Source organism: Galleria mellonella, unplaced genomic scaffold, assembly GCF_026898425.1.
Source record: "Galleria mellonella isolate WM207_F2 unplaced genomic scaffold, CSIRO_AGI_GalMel_v1 utg117, whole genome shotgun sequence".
NCBI classification, from domain to species: domain Eukaryota; kingdom Metazoa; phylum Arthropoda; class Insecta; order Lepidoptera; family Pyralidae; genus Galleria; species Galleria mellonella.
The window spans coordinates 8,159,035-8,182,876 of NW_026441980.1; the positions used below are offsets into that span (position 1 = coordinate 8,159,035).

Genomic DNA, 23,842 nt, shown 5'->3' on the forward strand with positions numbered 1-23,842 from the left:
TATTGGATTTTATTCGTACGATATCAATATTACTTTGAACTCGATTGAACACTTCCTACGCCTGGTCTTCACATCGATTGTCATGCCCACGTTTGAATATTTTTTTCTATTGACATTAGCTAACTTCGAAACGAGGCTTTGTCATCAAATGTTAATTGAAGCCTCCGGCTACTTGTTAACTCACAGCGAAAATCGTAGCACAATAATTTTCTAAAATTACGTCCATCATAATATAGACGAAATGACGAATGGTGAATAAAAAATTTTATTACTAAATTTAAAATATCCATTTCGTAAGTATATATCATAGAGGTTTATAGATATGTGGTCAGTTATTTCATATCATTTCTACTCAATAACAATCAGTAGATACGAATAAACAAAATACTATTAAATGATGAATGATTGTTATCGATCACAGTTAATTGATTGTCTAGTTGTTGTTGCCTTCATGTCGACATTATTCTACATTCATGAAACCCACGGGCACTCACCCGCACGCGGCGTTAGTCACGTACGCAGCACGAGGCCGCCCGCCTAACGAGACCGAGACAAAAATCAATCTACGCCCTCCCAGTTCCACGAACAGAATAATGGAAACGTCATCTTCAAAGAGAAATGGAATGAGTATTTTTCAAGACACCACCGTATAGAAACCTGTAGCATTTATCTCTCAGGAAGCAAGCATCCTTTTTCAGAAAATGTATAGAGCTTTATATAAGTTCGGAAAAATTAGGGAAATGCTTAGTTTTTGCATGAATCACCCTTTTGTGGAGCTAAACAGGACCCTTAAAGTTTTCATCGAGGTGTGTGCTGCTATGTTACTATAGCTGAAGCGGTATAATAAATGTTTTTTTGCTAACATTTCATTTTAACTGGGAGTTTTATTAAAAAAAAAATAGTTAATATATTCTATATATATGAACTATTTTTTTAAAAACATTCATTAAAAACTATCTATAAAAATATATTGTAATTTCTGAAAATATAATAGTATTTTCAGAATATGCTTAAAACGTTTGTAAATTCTTAAATAAGTCGAGTTAAAAATCTGAAAGACTTAATAACGTTAACCACCCAAAGTGTTTATAAATTGAGGCGTCTATGTCATTGAGATTATCTTATATAAAATATAGTAGTGTGTTTCAAGAAAAATGTATAACTCCATGATTTGACCTATACACATTATATATAAATAAATTGTTTGTTTTTCTTGTAATAATTCTTCTAAGTTATTACTTTGTGAATCGAGGAACTTCAAAACTGCTTTCAACCTTTTGCTATACTTATTATACAAAAAAAAATTATTATAATATGTTTCCTACATCTATATGCATGTTTATAACATGTTTTAATACATTATGTAGTTCATAAAGTAACCTGTGAGTTAACACAAGCGAGGTTGTTATCATTATGTTGTAATTATAAGCTTATGAATCGATAGATTGCGTACGTTTAATAGTAGGTACACTAGTAATAGTATTATGCATTGTAGATATATAAGTAATTTATTGAATTCTCTTTATCTGTCATTGCGAATAACGTTAAATATTTTTTTATAGTGTGCACACACATTACTGGTTTCGCTTGTGATTGTATTAGGACTATAGTCCTAATTAATATAATTATTGGGTATATATTTAACATTTTGTTATCAGTAACTGTTGGCAAGTAGCTGATTATAACTGTAGATAGTTAATTATATTTTTATACACATTATGAATATCTATTTCTTTTGACACGCGTCTTTTTGAAGATTATTTAAAGAAAATTAAAATATAAATATCATTATCAATAACTTCTCGAATCGACTATATTTTTATATGAATTCTGCGATACATTCGTTGTAACTTCTTTTGCTTTTTTATCTACATATTTTATGTAAATTTTATTTTTCTTTAAGGGGAACGATAAATAGTATTCATACATTTATTTACTACTTACATCAAAACCTATTCGGTAAAAAAATCATACGTGAATATTAAACTGGGTACTTATTACTAAATGCTATTCAAAGAAATATCTATTTTTTTTATAACAGGAAAATAGAATCCGCGTCAAAATGTAATTCGCTGAAAATAATTTTCAAACAATCATGGTCACGCCCGGTAAACATAGTCCCTACTAATAGAAGATGAAGGCTTCTTAGTCATAAAGTAACATCACGTAAATGCATTTACACGAAAACGAAAAATATATATAAATACATATACTTACATGATAAATGTATGAAAGATATGAATTAGTTTATTTTGTTGTATTACGGTAATGTGACACGTAAATATTTTCATGTAAAAGGCAAATTGACGTACATGATTCTCCGAATACGTACATCTCCCAAAGCAAAGGAAAAACTTATGATTTTCAATGTTGTGGTCATAACAGCTAAATTAGGTATAAAGTTTATAGGTAATTTTGATGTCTTTATAACTAGAATACTTGGATGTTTATTGCAACTTAGTTCACAAGTATCATAAGATTCTTTTCCATGATATTATTCACAATTTTCTTCTTGGGTATTCACATTAACAAAATAATGAATGTTATAATAGTTTTGTCAATTTCACTATCTCAATAGTTACACCATAGAAATGCACTAACTAGATAGACCAACAGACAACTCTCTCACGCATTTCTAACACTAGTAAAAATAGTTTTATTACTAATTTCGAGAATTTCGAAGTTATAAATACATTATTGGAATATCTATAGTTAGCTTTTGAAAACATTTATTAATCGTCTAAGTATTTTTATATTTAACTATTTCCTTTTTGTTGTGGATCTATTAATGTTACAATTTCCACGTTTTAATAAACCCGTTTTTTTTTTTAATAAGAACGTGCAAGTTGTTTGAAAATTGTTCGAAATTAGCTTCCTTTGCTCTACGCAACGATTACCCACTTTTCCAAACATGTTAAAATACGTAAAAACGTGATACTATAATCACTGATGACTGTATAAATATTGATAGCTATATATTTTCATATCTATGTACGAAAATGAAGTGAATGACACAAAGAGTACATAAGTAGTCTCCATTTATTTTACTGCAAAAGTGGATTTGCAAATATATTTATCTTAAATTTATCGGTTCATGAAGACCTCGATTTGCATTAAAGAATGTCGTCACAGATTTTTTCAATAGCTACCTATCTACGCAATCACTGACGTGATATGTAAATATTGCCTAAATAAGTTCAGATAAGCAGCGTAGTATCCATGTTACACCTATCTGTTTACGTATATTATTTTATCATTTTGCCCACGTGTGAATATAAGGTACAATACTGATATGCGATTAGCTACTAACTCCGTATACGAAAATAACATCTTTTATAATTTAAGATCTTGCTCTTCAAAATTAATATGTTATCAACAAGAAAGTAAACGCTCTTATCCATTGCAAAAAAAATCTGAATTGGAGAACATATCGTATAACAAATACTCAAAAAATCTAGTTTTCTTTTATAATTTTCTAAATTGATAACCTGTAGTTATTCCATTTCGTACAGTTAAAATTTTAGTACGTTTAGAATTTATTCATATTGGAAAAATAACAAATTCTGATATTGAGTTGCGCTTAAACAACATTTAAAAACCCAATAATTATCATAATAAACTATTTCACAACAGATATTGAAATTATAAAAGAATACTTTTTTTCTTATATTATTGTTTTTTCTTGAAAGACATTGATAATTAATAATATTATATCGCCTTAATGGATTAAATATTATAAAATGTATACTTATTATATATTAGGATTACGTATTAATGTATGCTTATTATATATTATTACGATTTAGTTTTTATTTATTGAATCATTTGCGTCTACATCATACAACAATCCGTTTAATTCACCCTGATTTCGGCAATCTTTAATATTAGAAAAATTATTCGACAGCGGAGGGTGAAATATTTCAATCTACGAGCAAATACAATTTTTAAAGCCGGAACAAATTTATATCATCGTAACGTATGCATATCTATTTATGAAATAAATATAAATATATATTTTATTAATAAGTATACATCAAGGGTATTATGTAATTTATTACCAAGCAATAGTTGTGATACAAAATGACCTGGTTAAAGTAGGTATGACGTCTTCTCTGACCTCTGAACAACCAACGGCCGCACGCCGCTTCGTACTCGAAGGTTGACATGAATTTTCCGATATCGATATGTATCGACTAAAACATACTTAAATGTATTCTTAAAAACTTCCACAGTCTTATTTACCATAATAAGAATCACATAATCATAATAAAATTTTGACTTATTATTAGCAAAGTAATTAATACTCAGCCTATATATAATACACAAAAGAGGATATTTCAAAATTAGTACATAAATACTAATTTACATATACGAGTACCTACTATATAGAAATTTATAATATAACAATATCGTAGCGTTTCACAATATTATGTTAACAGATATTAATGATGTTTAATATCATGTGAATATCAAATTTATTTATATAATGCTTATCCTATACACTTTTATTATTGTATATCTAATACATTGTAATATGAATATATTCTGCTGAAGTTTTTGTATATAATTTATAGAAATTTAATTATAAAAAACTACCAAATTTAATAAAAGTCTCAATCACAATCCAATATTTTTTTAAGGAAACATTATACGTCGTCATCGATCACTTTTTTTATTCATCTCTATATATCGAATTATTTTCCTCTAAACGTCTCGTGCTTGTTGCTCGAAATGGAAACTCCTAACCCTTAACCTTCATGTATATTTTTTTCCACGCACTTCTCTGTAAACGTGATACAAGACATGAGCATAAAATTAGATATAACGGAATTCAGTAAAACCTAAATTGTACAAAGAGTTTGTGTTAACCTGATATAACATTAAAATTATGTATAGTAAGATTAATTAAACACAAATTCTTAAAAAGCCTTCAATCTCAACTGATAATTATGTTAAAAATTTCAAATATGTACAAAACAAATAAATATATCACAAGGATAATAACTGTAACTCTACTAAGGCCATTATAAGTAGATACCTACCTAATGGTATCGATCGAAACATCGTTGCTTTTACCCTTTACGAGATTAAATTCATCGAGAAGTCACTCTGTAAATTTCGTCATTCATTTATAAGCAATTAACAATTCGATAAAACTCCATTCACAATGGGACAAGCTTTTTATTGTTGTATAGAAAATATCCCTTTTTATTTTACATTTTACTTGAATATTGCATTATTCTTTCTATATAATAAAAATACGCTTTCAAATAATAATCAATATATTATGTAACTATCTAATGACAATTACATAATTACACTATCAATGATAACGTTTAATCCCAATTTATACAAAAATAAATATTTTACAATTTTCTTCTCTGTTGCAAGAACGAAGTTTAGTATATTTGTCGGCATGACTAACCTCGATTAGAATTGAATTTCAACAACACCGAACTCCCACTAAAACACTTGATTGTTTTGTTTTTAAACAGTAAATTACCTAATTGTGTAAATGTGTTCATGACAGTAAACATCTTATGAGATCCATAAACTATAATGGAAAGATTTGAATTACAAATGTCCCTTGTAATAATTGTAACGTTAGTGTTATTATTGAGTTATATAAGATCTAACTAGTTTAATAGCTACTACATCCTATTGGTTTTTCACTTTCATCCGTCTTCTGTCTTTTATTCTCTATCCAAGTTTTTCTCTCCATTTTTTTTTTTTATTTTTAGTTACTCTAAAAAAAAAAGCGATATGCATGAATCAATTAAAATAATAACATATATTTATATACGATATGTCGATTTTTAAATATATTCTTGATGCAAAATAGATTTGATATATACATTCTAATAATAATAAAGCCTACCTCTTACAACTGAATAACTTAGGTAGATAATTATATGACACTTGTACAATTTATGTCATTAAATGTTATGTGCGATTAAAATAGTTTTCATCATCTGACGCATTTGTTTACATCTACAATAGACAGATAACGAGATTGGATAATGCCGTTAATATCTGACGGCTCGCGCATGTCCACTGTCACGTCGACACGTCCGTAAGGTCAAAAACCGGTACATAGTATCAAAATAGTTCAAACATATAATTTGATATGTTTCTTTATAATTATACTAGCTTTTTCCGCTGCTTCGCTGACGTATAATATTCGATTTCTTAATCTATAAAGTTTCATTTGTCTCACTTCTAAATTGACGAAATTCCGTACAAATTTTCCACTATCGTTTTACTGCCTTAGGGGTTGAATTTATTATTATTCACCTACACTATAAGATTATATCTATCTACAAAATTTTAATATTCTATATTCAGCTGTGCATAGTTCATTCATATATAGATCATTTGTTAATTTGAACTAACTGGATTAATGTGATGTGTTTGTCAATTGTGAAACGATTTCCATTATAATATTATCTCTCGTGTGACTTAAAAGAATTTGGTTGAGATTTAACGCGATTAATTTACATTACAAAATCTAAAATTAATGTTTGTATTTATAATACGTGCATTTTATGTCGGTTGCACATGAAAATGAAATTTAATTAAACTTAATTGTACATTATATGTTTAAATGTATGTATTTAAAAATAAACTCATTATAAACGTTTTCAATTTTATTGTACCTACTTGTGTAACCAGTAACATTTACAGATAAAGGCACAGAACACATGTTCTATTCATAAAAGACAAAGTGCTTACCTACTGTATATACTAATTATATGTAGGTCATGGTTCTTTCAAGTCATATAAAACTTTATTATGTATATGTGTATGAGTTTTTTTTTTTGTTAAATTGCTGTTATCCACAGTTATTTAACAAATAAATTAGGGTTACTTACATGACTTCTAAAATTTCATTATATCTTCATATCCCTTAGGGTATCTCATATTTACATTGCCATAATGAAATATTACAATATTACATTTTATGTTCAATGTCCTGGTATCATATATCTACATGAGCTACCTATAAGTTTTATTTAAATTAATATCTAATAGTAAAGGCTCTTCAGCAAAATAAAATCTAAATACTGACATTATTTCCTTGTTTGTTTCAAGTGTAAAAGTTTTCTAACACAATAATGTACAAAATGACTTCAAAATAGTTAAGCTTAATTCACTGTAATTAAACGAAAATTTGTGACATTACTTTGGGGTAGAATAAGCGTAGTACCTGCCGGATGTTTTCAAAACAGAATAGACAAAGGGAAGTGTGTCGCAGCTATTTTGTGCCCCATACAATATCAATATTGTACCGCCCTCGCAACCTACATAAGCCTAACATGACTTACATATTTCACAGTCAACATACCCTGCACATTATGATAGATTCCAAAATATATTGGCATTGAATGCGTCTCTGACGACTGGAGACAAATCGGATGCTGTTATTGATACGTGTCCTGGTGATTTACTTGTTGACTTACTGACTGTGACTGTTGAGTCATATTCCTGTAACTAGATCAGTAAACCAGTCAGGGTTAATATGATAACGGACAAATCACTAACCATACGTACCATACTCAACTAAAGCCCAACACTGTCAACTGTACCTGTGTAAAATTATTGTGTACCAGTGTACAACATCTAGGTATTGATATTATAATAATACTGTCAACAATATTATACAAAATGTATGATATAAAACTAATAATAGTACAAAGTGTATTATTAGTTAAATATTTACATACAAAGTACATATCACTTACGGCTATGAACTTGATAATCTCTGAACATTTAATTCTCTGAACGTAGGGACCTTTAGATCGACATAATCTTTATTATTATTAGAAATTAAGCTAGACACCTAGTCCGTAGTTTTATTCAACTACTGATGAAATTTCAAAGAATAATAATGAATCAAAGTCCTAGTACCTATAAAATGCTAGCTTATATCAAAAAAATCTTTCGATGCTGATCGTAAGTACTTAAGTATGTAGGTAGGTACGTAGGTATTTTTTAATGGTTGATAATGGAATGGTAACCCCGCCCGCGCTATTGGTATACACGTGCGGGGCACCAGTGAGAGATGATAGGTGAGGATGAAGCAAGTCAGTTAGTCCATCGTGACGCATTCAACAAGGATTAATCACGATGGTTTCCAGAGGGAACCACGTGGAGGTCGACCTGATAAGGTGTATTGCTAGCAATAGATTCATTAGATCCCCTTATTAACAATCCCTTTCCCCCCAAGTACGTAGGTAAGGTACGTAGACAAGGAAACATTGAATAAAACTTTTTGCGTATTAGATATCTAAACAATAAGATCTGTAATTTCAAATTTCACTTTTGCTTTTTCGTTTATTTATCTAGTTTAGTTTACCTTTCTAGTAATAATCATTGTTTAATTTAATTAAATTGTGACGCTGTTGCTACAAATAATCGTCAACATCGAAAAGTAGGTTGCACAATTTTTAACTGGGTCTTTGCGTTCTTTACATTTTGTATTTCGTTTTTGTTATAGAACAGTCACCTAATTAGTAATGCATACAGTATTACTCATACTTTTGAATAAAGAGGGTTTTTACTTACTACTTACTCACTTATCGAATGTTTGTTTTATCAGTCAAAATTTGCTGGATCGTGACATGTCAGATACGTACATACCTACATAACGTATAATATGTAATTATTACTGAGAAAATATTAAAAGTAAATCAATTATTTGCTTATTTATGTATTACAAGTTTTGTCCGACTTCGCGTAACCGAGCATATATATTGATTGGCCGAGATAGACGCATCATATATCCTTCTCTATCCCAAGTACACACGTGTACCTACTAAATTTCGTGACGATTGATTGATTCGTATAGGCTCTAAAAGACAATAAACAAACTTGTAGTAAGTGTTATTTATTCATTATATTCATATTTTTTAATGAAATAAATAAAATTTTCTATTACTGTATTGCATCAAATGAAATGACAGTGCCCAATTCTCTTAATAAAATTACACACTTATTTATAATTCATTTTGTACGAAGTAGTATAACTATATCTTACGAATTATGCGGTGTGTTGGTGTGATTCTACTTTCCCCGAATTTGGAAACGATCCAAGACATGACACAACAATGGTCGAAATTTCCCTATAAATTATTAAGTTGTTTTTTTTTTGTTTTCTGAACAATTCTTAGCGACAAATATGATATGTATCTAGATAATAGTTTATCATTTAAAAATGTTTAAAAAACAACGTAGTATTCTTGATAATAAGGTATCCATAAAATAGTGATTTCAGTCTAAATAAAATTAATATCAGACTAATACGAGAATAAATCATATCGATTGTAAAAAAAATAAAATCAGTGCAGAATAATCGAAGATATCGCGTAATGTACTCGTACAAACAATAAGTTCAGTCGACTTGGGATTTTCCTGTTTCTTGAAGTCGAAGTTTTGGAATAGTAATAAAGGTAACTGGCCTGATAGGAAACATTAATAAAGATATGAATAGTACCATAGGCATTACACTATACTGATACCTACGTTACCCCTCATAAATTGCCATTCATTACTACTAATTTATAAATCGAAAAGTTTGTAAAAATATTGTAATATTTCGATATTTGTTATTGACATTCCAATGGCTAAACAAATTTTAATGAAATTTGGTACACAGATAGATCATAGCTTATCTATTTAGGTACATAGGATACTTTTGACCTGATTTATGTGAAAAAAACCGCGGAACACTATCCACAAATATGATATTCATATAAACATGAATAAATCAGAGATATCATAATCACTCTTGATCGGGGAGCAAGGGATTCTTTGTAATGGGGGACTACCAGTCCCATTGCTAGCAATATACCCTGTCGCTCTTGATAGTGATGAAATTAGAACAGATAATAAAATAAAAAAAATATATTATTTCAGCAACACTACACTAGACCAAACAAGTACAAACTGTAAAAATTGGTCAAGGCACTTACTTACGTAGATTCTGATTTTACAAATGTGCGTCGAGTAAGACCATGTAAATGTATAGGTTACAATGTTTTAACTATATTGAATTTAAAAAGTTTACCTTCATTTTTAATGTCCTATAGAACTTGTGCACAATTATGCAAGTCCCTTTAATTGTGACGTGTAAAAATTTATAAAAATAATTTTCTTCATTGATTTCTCTATAACTTGCATAAGAAATCTGACTCTCCTTATTTTTGATATATTGATGAATTTGAATATTTAATTGAAATGTAAATGAATTTAAAATAGTACCTTCGACGGAATTGTATACAAACAATCCTGACATATCAACATTTTAAAATAATTCAGAAAAAAAGGCATTTCCCAATTAACTGGCATTTTTGTTTTATTAAGCTGCACTATCAGTTTTAAACCTTTTTTGATCATCTTTTTTTTAATCGATAGGGTGTACTCCTGTGTTCATCTTTCTATCTGTATTAGCTTTTTTTGTAAAACAATATCTTTTATTATATGCATATAAGTATTTTATTATAATAATGGCATATAGCTTTAAAAATCATTTATTTCTTAGATCAAAAAAATATAATCGTTTTAATTACTTTTGGTTCGAACTTTTTCAACGAAACTTTGACGACTATATCATTCTTTATTAAGTAAAATAGAATAGAATAGAATAGAATAGAATAGAAATCATTTATTCAAATAAACTTACATTGAAGCACTTTTGAAAAGTCATTACATTTTTTTTAATTTACCGCTCGTTCGGAAAGCTGTCTCATCACAAGAAGAACGAGCAAGAAACTTGCGTGATGCTCTTTTAAATAATTTTATTATTATTTTACATTTTTAAGTTTAATTGTGTGAATACAAACCACCAATTAGCACTAATTCAATTAAATACTCAAAAAGAAAAAAAAAATTGAATACATAACCAACTGGTTAAACAATTAATAAGAGGAAATCAGTCATAGTGATTAGAGCAGACCAGTCCCTACAAGCAGCACCCGTTCACGAGTATGACGGATGAGCCAGCCATCACTGCGCTCGACCATATTTTAGGGAGCCCAATGACCCGGCCCACCACGCCGCCACAAGTCTGGACATTTTAGTGAGCATGACTACTCAAAACACTAGACCACGTCAAAGCTACTCACAATTGCCATCTGATAGTTATAGTATTCACATTTTACATAAGAATGCATGCGGCAATTAATACAAAAAACCGCTACGCTTTCATATTTCTAAAATTAATCAATTAAATCAAGAAAGCAATGAGAAAATAAAATTATAACGTTGTATGCTAATAAACTAATTATTTACTTGATATGTTGTCATCTATGAATTCGTCTATCCTGTAATAGGCTTTCTTACATAAAAATTGTTTAATATAAGATTTGAATTGCCTCTCTGTCAGATTTAATGCAGATTCCGGCAGTTTATTATAAAATCTTATGCAATTACCATAGAATGAATTACTGATTTTGTGCAGACGGCATTTAGGTAAAATAAGCTTATTTATATTGCGTAAGTTTCTACTTGTACAGTCTTTGAGTTTTTTAAAACTCGCTAAGTTCTTCCGTGTATACATAATATTTTCATAAATGTATTGTGAAGTAACTGTGAGGATATTTGAGTCTTTAAAGCACTGACGTAATGACTCTCTTGAACCCATACCATAAATAGAACGTATGGCTCTCTTTTGTAAAACAAATATAGTATTTATATCGGCTGCTTTACCCCACAGCAGTATGCCATAAGACATTATGCTATGGAAATAACTAAAATATACAAGTTTAGCCGTCGCCACGTCTGTTAATTGCCTAATTCTTCTAATTGCATATGCAGCAGAACTGAGTCTACTGGCCAATTTTGAAATATGGGGCCCCCATTGTAATTTCGAGTCCACTGTTATACCTAAAAAAACTGTATCATTAACAAAATTTACTATTTCGTCATTAAGCAATAACTGTGTATTTATTAGTCTTACATTAGGAAGTGTAAATTTTATACACTTTGTTTTGCTGGAATTTAATAATAGGTTATTACATGTAAACCAATTTAATATTGCAGACATAGCACAATTTACATCGTCTAATTGATTACTTTGACGTCCAATTTTAAACACTAACGAAGTATCATCCGCAAACAGCACTATATCTGCAATTTTCTCTACCATAAAGGGAAGGTCATTTATGTAGATTAAAAAGAGAAAGGGGCCTAAGATTGACCCTTGTGGAACGCCCATCTTAATATTAGCTCCCTTAGATTTTACACCGTCAATATCTACAGTTTGAACCCTATCCTCTAAATAAGTTCTCATTAATTTTAGATCATTATCTCTTATACCATAATGTTCGAGCTTGTACAAAAGCGTTTTATGATCCACACAATCAAATGCCTTTGATAGGTCACAAAAAACTCCGAGTGCATCCTGTGACCTCTCCCAAGATTCGAAAATATGTGTCATTAGCGCAACACCTGCGTCAGTGGTAGACTTGCCGGCGGTGAAACCATATTGCTGACTGTGAAGCAGTCCGTTAACCCTGAAGTGATGTAACATTTGATTTAACATTATCTTTTCAAACACCTTACTTAGAACTGGCAAAATAGATATAGGTCTATAGTTCCCTGGCTCAAATTTATCTCCTGATTTAAATAGTGGGATTAATTTGCTAAATTTCATTAAATGTGGAAAAACGCCATTATCAATACATTTATTAAAAATAGTGGCTAGATATGGAGCAACAATATCTATGAAAGAACTAACTACTTTTACAGACATGCCCCAAAGGTCTTCCGTATTTTTTAAATTTAGCTGTTTGAATATTTTTATGATATGAAAGGGGCTAACATGTGAAAATTTAAATCTTAAAGAACAACAACCGATATTAGTCTCTAGTAATTTTTTTGCTCGAGATTGAGATGAGTCCAGAGAAGATGTAATATCAATCGGAATATTAGCAAAAAAATCTTCAAAAATATTAACTACATCTTTTGTTGTTGTTATTAATTTATTATCATAATTTAATGTAAATTGATTACAGGCTATTTTAGATCTTCCAGTTTCTTTATTTATAATGCTCCAGATGGTTTTAATTTTGTCAGAAGACTGCTTAATTTGTTTATTAAAATAATTAGACTTAGCCATAATACAAACTTTTTTAAAAATTTTAGAATAATTTTTTACATAAGTGGTGAATTTGTCATCAAATCGATATTTTTTTTGATCGTATAAATCAAACAAAATATTTCTACTTTTAAGTATTCCTACTGTTGCCCATTCCGTGAATTTAGATTTAACATGAACTTCTTTTTTCTTGAAAAATTGTTCATATTCTCCGGATAAAATATTAATTAGCTTGGTGTAAAGATAATCAGGATTATTACTAGATTGTAACAGCAAATCCAATAAAGAATGATAACAACATCATATAAAGTTCCCAGAAATAAGCATTTCCTATACATTAGGTACATTATGTTACTTTTACCTTACTGACATTTTTATCACGAAAAAGTACCTTATACCTTAATATTCTTATAAGCAATTTATTGGTCTAGTGAATAGAACAACGTAACAAAAACTGAAGTGGAAAAAAACTGTTATCTCACGTCAATTGCCCGACAGAAATAGAATATTACTTTCACAAAAACAGATCAAGTGTAAATATAGCAAAATATTGTATTCAATCTAGATATTGTCGATAGCAAGATTGTATCAGTCACTAAGAACGACTTTATCATTACTATCGTGATAATATTTTTGACATAGTGCGTATAATGGTCGGTAGTAGTAGGTTTTATATAGTATAAATATAATCAAGTGATTAATAATTTTAAGGTCAATTTTTTATACACTAATAACTAAGACAAGATTATATAGTAATCATGATAAACTAAAGAAGCATCTAATCTATTTACTTCCTATCCAAAACAAGTGGATAATCGCTCTAACAAACCGAAGCGATAACAAACTGTGTCAAGAACGCATCAAAAAAATTAAAACTCAAGAACTATCGGTTACTGTTACTGACTACCATAGGTGACCAGGGACTTAGTGTAGTTGATGGTATAACTGCGCATCAGTATGTTTCGTCATCAGCATTATCACCTTTTTAATTATTTACTATCCACTACTAAACATATAGTCCCCTCATATACATACTGTCCCCATAAACATTCCATAAGGATCAGCAAAGTCTCACCGCTCACCGACAGCCTGCGTCACATTTTCATTTTTATAATTTTATCGTCAAATACATGGTGTGTTGCTAACCGGTTATTTTATATACTAGATTTAACAATTAATTAATAAATTATCTATACATTTTATGTATAGATAATTCATAAACAACATTATACTGTTGTAATAAAGATTTATCGTACAAATTGATGCAAGGTTCTCTGTTCTGCTTTTAATTACATCTAGACAGAAGCTGTCATGTCAAGAGATCCTTTTAGAATAGAACCCCTTCGTTCCGTTATAGCCTACTAAATCCAATCAGGAAAGAGCGTGTGACGTTCTACTTCGCTAACCCGCTACGTCACGCATATAATTGTTTCAGCAACTCTTTCCCCTCGTAAGAGGAAATTAGAACATCTGAATGGATCCACTTTACCTACCGGCGTTCACAATACTTGGAATACGATATTTTCGTATATAGCACTGAGCCACTGATGACGATAACGAACATAGCATAGTACAAGTCAGCGAAGTATTTGCCGCGAAGCTTCAGTTCAACGATAGCGCTCGCGGCTAATAGACGCCTCTATCATTATTGTAACTTGTAAAATTATATTCGTAACTGGGACCTGTGTTTGAATAAATTTTCGTTTGCAATTTATTTTCTTTTTTACTGTTGTTATTTTGTGAACTGTTTTGGGAAATGCGCGTGTGCGCCGAGAGACAAAGCGTTCGTTTCGCGTCGGCCCGTTGGTTGCGACGCCGTGCTGGAAAGATGGCAAATTCAATTGAAATGTTGCATTTGCAGTTCAAACGGATGTTGAACAAGGAGCTGAGCCATTTCTCCGAGTCGAGCAAGTCCGGAAACCAAATCTCGGAGTATATTTGCTCCACTTTCTTGGGTAAGTTACTTTATTTGGATTTTTTCTTTTTACTTTAGATTCGGCAACTTTAAGATTTGAGATTCTAATTGTTACTAATCATATTACATCTAACATTATTTGAAGATAATATAATCAAATAAAATGTATTAGTTTGACATATGGACACTGTTATAAGTATTGAAACTCAAATAGTATATACTACACGAGAGTATTAAACAGGATCGAGTCGGATATTTTCAAACGAAATATAATCAAATATATCTTCTTATCAATATCGAAGCAAATATTGGCATATAGGTTGTATTTATTGAACAGTTTTACCATATCTCTGTTATCACAAGAAATATAACAAAAAAATATGTTTTAATCTTAAGTTTAATGGATAGTCAGGGATATTTATTTAATGATCTCTGCTCTAATGAACATAAAATTCGACTTATCCATAATTTAATACTAATATAATTCAATACTATAATACAAGCATATCTGTAACTAAGAGCATTATCACAGGAAACTTGGTCGGATATTTAATTGACACAAAATATTGGAGTCAGTCCAAATAGATCCACTACCACAAAGATGTTTTTAAATCAAGGTAGTAAACAACTAGGCCAAAACACTCTCAGAAGAAAAATATATTTATATTATTACTGCAATGCGATATTAAAGATATCGTTTTTATTATAAACACTGAAAACAAATGAACATTTCAGGTATAATAGTAGTATTTTAGTAACTAGATATTTTAGTAAATATTTTTCTTAATAATAATAAATTCTTAAGTATAGTATCTAAATAATAAATCGAAGATATCAAATGTATCGAATATACGTTCATATTAAATAAAATGCAAATATAAATAAAGTCTTTATAAAGAGATGTACGATTGTAATATTTTTAACGACAAAAACCAACATGAATTAATTATTAGTAAAACGTGAACGTAAAGATTTTTTTTTTAAATAAAATAATGGAAATTAGTTTATTAAAAAATATTGATCAATTATTGAAACTGGCCTTTAAAATCAATTTAACTAACGTAAAAAAATAATTTTATATAATATATATAATTAGAGTGAGTGTTTATTTCAAATATCTTAATAGATGTATTACGGCAAATGTAATAATATTAAAATAAAATTAGTCAAACGCTAACGATAATTGATATAGGTTCTTGCTAAAAGGTATAATTACAAATAGAACCTCATTCTATTAATTACTTACTCACACAGCAATGCGTCACAGGGGTTCAAACAATATAAAAAATTCAAAAGTTTATTCTCTGTGACCGAATGACGTCAAAGCCCTTAATTCGCCGCCGCTACGTCGCCGCCGCCCGCCCTAATGTTAATATTATCAACGCCCTCTAAGTAGGTTCCGATTAAGTATTTACAAAGTAATCATTCCATCACAAGCATTTATTCTCTTTACATGCATTATATGTCATTTCACTTACTGTCCTGTTACACAGTTACAATTTCGTGCTGAACTAAAGCGAACTTATTTATTGTGACAATCTAAACTTAAATAGACCCCTGTATAGTGTAGTGATTTCTGGTCAAATATTGTTTTTTTTTTATTTTGCATAAAAACTGTAAGTATGTTACCGGTGCCTTCTAGAAATTTCTCTTAATATCGTGTCAAGACTACAACAACTCGGACATTAGACAATTACTATATTTTTATATGACTTAGAATAGCAATCGAGTTAATGGAAAGCGGTAACCGTCACTTGTAAACATGAACATCACTATGAACGTCACAAACAATAAAATAGACTATGGCGCCCAATGTACCTACCCCTCATATATTGCCATAGCTACATATGTCAATATGATCCCATCAATACTAGATAATACCAGTTATATATACTATCTTCACAAACTCCCGAATATTCTGCCCGTAACTGCTATGGTTTATTTATACCTATATACCTTGTATATATTATACTAGATATGGTAGACAGGTATTAATTAGAGAAGTTGTTAGATCAATTAGAGAGATTGACTTATTGCTTCGATGGTTATTAGGTATTGTGTGACTGTTGTCATTTAATTAATACATTATATAACATAATACTATTTGAAGTACTTACACTCCTTTATCGAGTTGCGTGCTGATTTCATTATACTTAAATAATATCAATATAATATTACTATCATTGATAACATCAAATTACTTTTGATATACTCGTATAGCCGTACAAACAGAATGTTGTTGTTATTGCAAAGCTTATTTATGACTCCCCTCTGTAGAGAACTATCTACGCATAATTCTAACAGCAATAGCGACTATAGTTGTCAACTTTCATTTTTATTTAACATCAGTAAATAAGTAAATATACTCATAAAAATAATCGCCAATAGAATAGTAAGAGGCATTTCTGAACTATTGCTTTTGGTGAACATAATAAACGTAACGTTTTAATTAAAAAAAAAATAGTCTCTGACATGCACGGGTAGCATTGCCTTAATCTTCAGAAGATTGCACTTACCGTAAGAAAGGCTGTCAGCTGTGTTGGCCTCTATAGCGTTGCTTAAAAAAAATATTATTAAATTTACACGAGTAATTAGAATGAAGTAAAAGATCGTTGTATTTATATATAGTGATTAAATAATGAATAATCTTTTTTTAAATTGGTGATAATGGAATGGTAACCCCGCCTGCGCTATCGGTATACGCTGTCAGGGAACCAGTAAGGGATGATAGGTGACGATGAGATGATGACAGTAAGTCAGTTAGCCCATCGTGACGAATTCCACTAGAATTTACCACGATGGTTTCCAGGGAGAACCGCGTGAAGGTCGACCTGATAGTATATTGTTAGCAATGGGTCAGTTAAACCCTAACAATCGCTTAATTACTAACAATCGCTTTCTCCCCGAATAATACTCATTGTAAATCTATTCACCATGCTAACAAGAGTAATTTTGAATTAAATTACTACTCATATATATATACCTATAAAAAAAAAACATAAACTCGAAAAGCTTGAAATGCAAACAAGTTCTGAAAAGTAACAGTTTCTGTTTGTCAGTTAATAGCCATTAGCTATATATAATAATGCGAGTATATCTATCTGTTATGTATCATCTTACTATCATTGTAGTGTACAGAAATAGTTTTATCTGCCGGTAATAAAAACGGGTTGTGACCCCTACGCGCACGCGTATTTACTTGACAACAACAACATTAATCTACTAATATACCAGCTGCCATTTTGTTATCACTGCATAACATGATACGAGACGTGTCCTTGCATGTCAGTAGGTATAGAAAAAAAATGGAGTAACCATAGCACACCACTTTGTAATTAAACTAAATTTTATGAAGTAAATGCCAAATCTTAAATTTTTACATATAATATTATAATTTTTCCTTAATTACATTTTATTTTTATTTTTTTTTTTATTCAACGTTGTATTAGTATTAAAATGATGGCCCACCTAATGAAAAGTAGAGATTACCGCCTATAGATACGAGTATGAACAACACACGCAAGAAAATTTGAATTCTGACATTCATCGTAACCTACATACGTTGCTAGTACTGAAGTCCACGAGATGCTTTTGAAGTATTTTGTGGTCATATCTCACCTTTCAACCCAAAACACAATTTTTTGGTAAAATACAAATAGATATAATAAAGATACCCTATTATGCAGGTAATTTAATAAAAAAGGCATATTTTCAAGGTGTGATGCCCCCACCCAACTAACAAAAACCGAAAGAAGAAACAGAAACCGAATATTAAGCTTATTAGTATAAATGAAAATTTGGATAATGTGTTTGCAAGATCTATTGCCATTCCTTAAAACTAAGTAGTTTGTTCTGTCCAATATTACTCTGACTATGTTATATCATAAACCGAAACGACAATACATTTATTAATACTTTTCAACAGAAATATATTTAAATTTTACATGCGTTATGCATGTAGCTACATAACTGTCTGTGCTACGCCTATCGAGGCGAATTACACGATCTCTTATTATGTACAACGTCCTTATTATGAACTCTATCATGATAAAATTATTATATTTCGGCGTAAAAAAAGTGTACTTATATGTCTTATATTATTATATTTACTAAATTTTTTTGTATACCTAAATACACACTCAATCCTCAGAGTAAATTGCGATAGCAAAATGTAGCTGTTTACATGGATTATTTAAAAATTTCACATTAAAAGTCATACATATATACATTATATGTATTATAATGGAAATTATTGGTACGCATACAACCATACATAAGATAGACGACGCAAGTTCGTCGTTCGATGATAATTTCCTTGATGTGTTGATAGTAAACATTCAGTAAACTTTTTTTGAAAATACCAGCTGTAATGTTTGTTTTTATTAATTCTCTGAACTCGAAATCAAACTTTAACTAGTCCAATTCTCTTGAGTTTATTTTAAAGTCCTAAATTTGCTTAGTGCAACAAATCTCATGAAATATTAAACCAATCCAAGTAAATTAAACATCAGAAAATATAGATGGGTATAAATTTAATGTATTTAATCAAAGCTGTAGACAACTACGTCTATAGTAAACAAGTTTTTAAAATTAAACGACTGTATAGAATGAATTGTAGCAATTGATGAGCGCTACCGTAAACATGTTCAGTATAAATCAACAACTCCATAGGTTCTACTATTCATTTATTTAGATTCATGCCCACAATTTACTGAAACAATGGAGATAATGTTATTTAAAATAAATAAAGTAGATAATGTAGATTACATAAATAAAACATTGTTTTGATATTTCTCTTCAGAAAGGTGGGTATATGAACTAGTTTTTATCTTTCTGTATGTAATAGGTACATATTTGCAATTTGTACGTATAATACCAGCCATCAAAAGTACTAGCTTTCTGATTTTTGATAATCTCTCTCTACTTTTAAGCATATTGAAAAGTATTTATTAAGTACGGGTTTGATATTCTATCGCTCATTATTGAGGCCTTTTTTACCGGTCTTCTTGCTAGACGCTTATGACTGATTTCAAAATATACTATAATATTTATTAACAGAACAAGATATCGACCGAATAAAAAAAATCGATTAAATATAGCAACTTTTGCTACAAGTTTTACTAAATTGTTATTTTCGATGTCCCAAACCAACGAATTATTGAAACAAAATAAAAATTAGAAACGAATTTTTAAAACCACTAAGTTTCTGGTTTAAAAGTCCTTATTTAAGACCAATTAATAAGTGTAATGTTATCTAACACATTATTATTGTAGAGATAATAAGTTATATGAGTATGCAAATATTATTAACTTCATTAAACTCGCACGAAATGATACAGTTAGTATCTACGCTTTCGTGCGACCTACTGACATGTGTTTTTGCTACATTTCCCATATCTTGTCACGTTTTATAATAAAAAATATGAACTTACGTAAATTATATTACAGTATAATGCTATATAAATGACGCACAAAATATAAAAATACTGTTATTTTGTACTAGATTTTCATCCCTATTACTCTTACAAATACATTACATACGATTCAAATCATATTAAATCTGTCAAACCGTTGTATCGATATTGAATCACAAGATCTACTCAAACATTAATATATGAGTTTTAATTTATTTTAATTCTTCTTTGTGTATACATAATTATATTTATAAACTGTATTCAATTAAATTTTAATATTATCATTTAATCTTTTGAACACTCAATGATATATATAATACATATTCGTATATTCGTACATATTGTAAATATTCATAATTTTTTTTTTTTTTATAATTTATGTGTAATATTGAAGTGGGACATGTTACTATCACAGATATGTTTATCAGATAGATAGTGATAACGTTGTGACGAGATTAAATTACACAAGACGTAATATAAACAAAAGAGTATTTCGGGGTAATTAACTTAATAATTGCACGAATAAAAAATTAAAATTTTCCGATTTCCAAATATAATATGTATATTACAAGAAGTAAAGTTATAACAAAACAACAAAAAAGATAATACTTAATGCGTAGTGAAATATATGTTATTCTAAATATATGTCATAAATTACAGAAATATTTTGCCTATTATTATTATTTTGCGCATAGAGATAGTTTATGCGCATTTCTATTCTACAGATTGTATGGACAAGCCGCAACATTCTGCTTTCATACCATTATCTATAAATTAAAAATCCACCTATACCACTTTGATAAATACTGGTCCACTACTATTTTTCCCAAAAATCAATATCAATTCAGATATCGCGTAACGTATGCAAAAAATATCATACCTAGAAATACGAACCAAATGCTTTTTGAAACACTTAACAATACGTCACACACAATGTCCAAAATGTTATCATCAATCAAACATTATCAACGTTACATGTTCGCCTACTTTTTTTCGGCACATATACCCATTGGCATAGTTTTAGAAAAGTGATAAATATCGAAACTATCTATCTAATGGCCACTTACCTGGCTATTTCTAGACTATTTGTTCAGCTTTTAGATTTATTACGAAACGATTTTGGGTCATTGGAACAATAGGTATTCCACATATTTCGCTTTAATGATTAAATGCGTCTGAATTATTAATATCGATATCGGATTTATATCAGTTTTTATGAAGAAAGTTTTTAGGTCAACACTAAATCAGATAATATAATCTAATTACTTACTAATTAATATAATATAATTAATTACCTATAACAAAATACAAAAAAAAACTCATTTTGAATTTATCATATTCCTTTCTAGTACTTTTTTATAAAAGCTAGTCTTGCTATAAAAAAGACCTGATAAAAAACGCCTTATCATGACTACTCCCTTTTTGTATAAACTCCGACTAACACTTTAAAGTTAAGGGACCATTCTCGTAATAATTTCAAAGAAACCTGATTATAATCAAAATATAGACATATCGAATGTTATATAAGGAAACAAATATAAAATAGTTTAGCTAACTTTCGAGTATCATAAACATAAGTACCTTTAATCATAAATGTAATATTTTTACTTTCAGACAAGCAGCAAGAACTCGACTTACCTTCATTGCAAGTTGATGAGAGCTCTGAACGTGCCAAGAAAAAGGAAAAACCCCGTCACAGCGGTCCTGGAACAACCATGTCACAAGTAAGTTATCTCTGAATATTATTAAAATTATCAATTTGAAGATTCATAATATGAAAAGAAAATTATACACCTGACTACAATAAGTCAACGACTAAGATCTTTTTTATCATATTATTAACGCGATGACTAATCTGATTATATTCTTATTTCACAGATATCTGGCGTCAAACGGACGTTGACTCATACAAACAGTTTTACGGGCGAACGAGTTCCAAGATATGGAGTTGAAACACCTCACGAAGAAGAACTTGGTCGACTTTTGGGTGAACTTGACCGTTGGGGAGTTGACATTTTCCGCATCGGTGACCTGTCGTGTGGCCGACCCCTTACTGCCGTCGCTTACGCTGCATTCACTTCCAGAGAGCTACTCACCACTTTACAAATTCCGGCACGCACATTCTTAGCCTTCGCTGTGACATTAGAAGAACATTACGTCCGTGATAATCCTTTCCATAACTCACTTCATGCTGCAGATGTTACACAATCAACAAATGTACTACTTAACACACCGGCTCTGGATGCCGTATTTACACCTATTGAAGTATGTGCAGCATTGTTTGCAGCTTGTGTACATGACGTAGACCATCCTGGCCTCACGAATCAGTTCCTGGTCAACTCTAGCTCAGAGCTGGCGCTTATGTATAATGACGAGTCTGTACTAGAAAATCACCATCTTGCCGTAGCGTTTAAATTACTTCAAAATGATGGATGTGACATATTTGTTAACTTGCATAAGAAGCAAAGACAAACACTACGAAAAATGGTCATAGATATGGTGCTTTCAACTGATATGTCGAAGCATATGAGTCTACTTGCAGACTTAAAGACTATGGTCGAAACAAAGAAAGTTGCTGGCAGCGGAGTATTACTATTAGACAATTACACAGATAGAATACAAGTTTTGGAGAATCTCGTACATTGTGCCGATCTTAGTAACCCTACGAAGCCATTACCTTTGTATAAGCGATGGGTAGCGTTACTCATGGAAGAATTCTTCCAACAAGGAGATCGTGAAAGAGAGCATGGCATGGACATTAGCCCTATGTGTGATAGGCATAATGCTACAATAGAAAAATCTCAAGTCGGTTTTATCGACTATATCGTGCACCCGCTGTGGGAAACATGGGCAGATCTTGTTCATCCGGATGCCCAAGATATTTTGGACACGCTAGAAGAGAACCGAGACTACTATCAAAGTATGATCCCACCGTCACCACCACCAGCGCCCATTCAAACGCATTCTTTACCTGACGATGATCGCCCCGAACAAATACGCTTTCAAGTAAGTATTAATAACCATTATTCGTTAGTTTTTAATATATTTTTTTATTTATGAAAGAATAATAGAATTTATTATATTCATTTAGATAGATACTTACTGTATGCGTAATGTGTAACTAGTAAATTTTCAGACTACTTTTATTAATAATATTATTTTTTTTTTGCGCCAAAGTTTGTAATGATAAAGGTGCGCTAATGCCACGTTAATTCTAGCTTCCCTATGTAATATCTAAATAAGAAATAACAAAATAGGTCCTTAAAAGTGAAAGGATGTAAATAAAGTATTTAACTTTATAAAGTTATTATTAATGACACGGAAGTTAAATAATATATAATATTAAAAGCAAAACCGATCAATGATGATCAGAAAAATTATATGCTCACTGATTAAGAATAGAGTCTAGTCTAAGAA

General features: G+C 30.1%; 1 protein-coding gene across 12 annotated transcripts in view; it reads left to right on the forward strand.

The window, feature by feature from the left end:
* The window catches only part of LOC113511544 (cAMP-specific 3',5'-cyclic phosphodiesterase), a 547,503-nt gene that overhangs the window by 520,805 nt on the left and 2,856 nt on the right, over positions 1–23,842 (forward strand). For all 12 annotated transcript variants that reach the window (XM_052897791.1, XM_052897822.1, XM_052897825.1 and 9 more), the window contains 3 exons: positions 14,958–15,051; positions 22,040–22,149; positions 22,304–23,431. In XM_052897791.1, the coding sequence (XP_052753751.1) occupies positions 14,958–15,051; positions 22,040–22,149; positions 22,304–23,431 (1,332 nt within the window). The remainder of the gene's footprint in view (positions 1–14,957; positions 15,052–22,039; positions 22,150–22,303; positions 23,432–23,842) is intronic.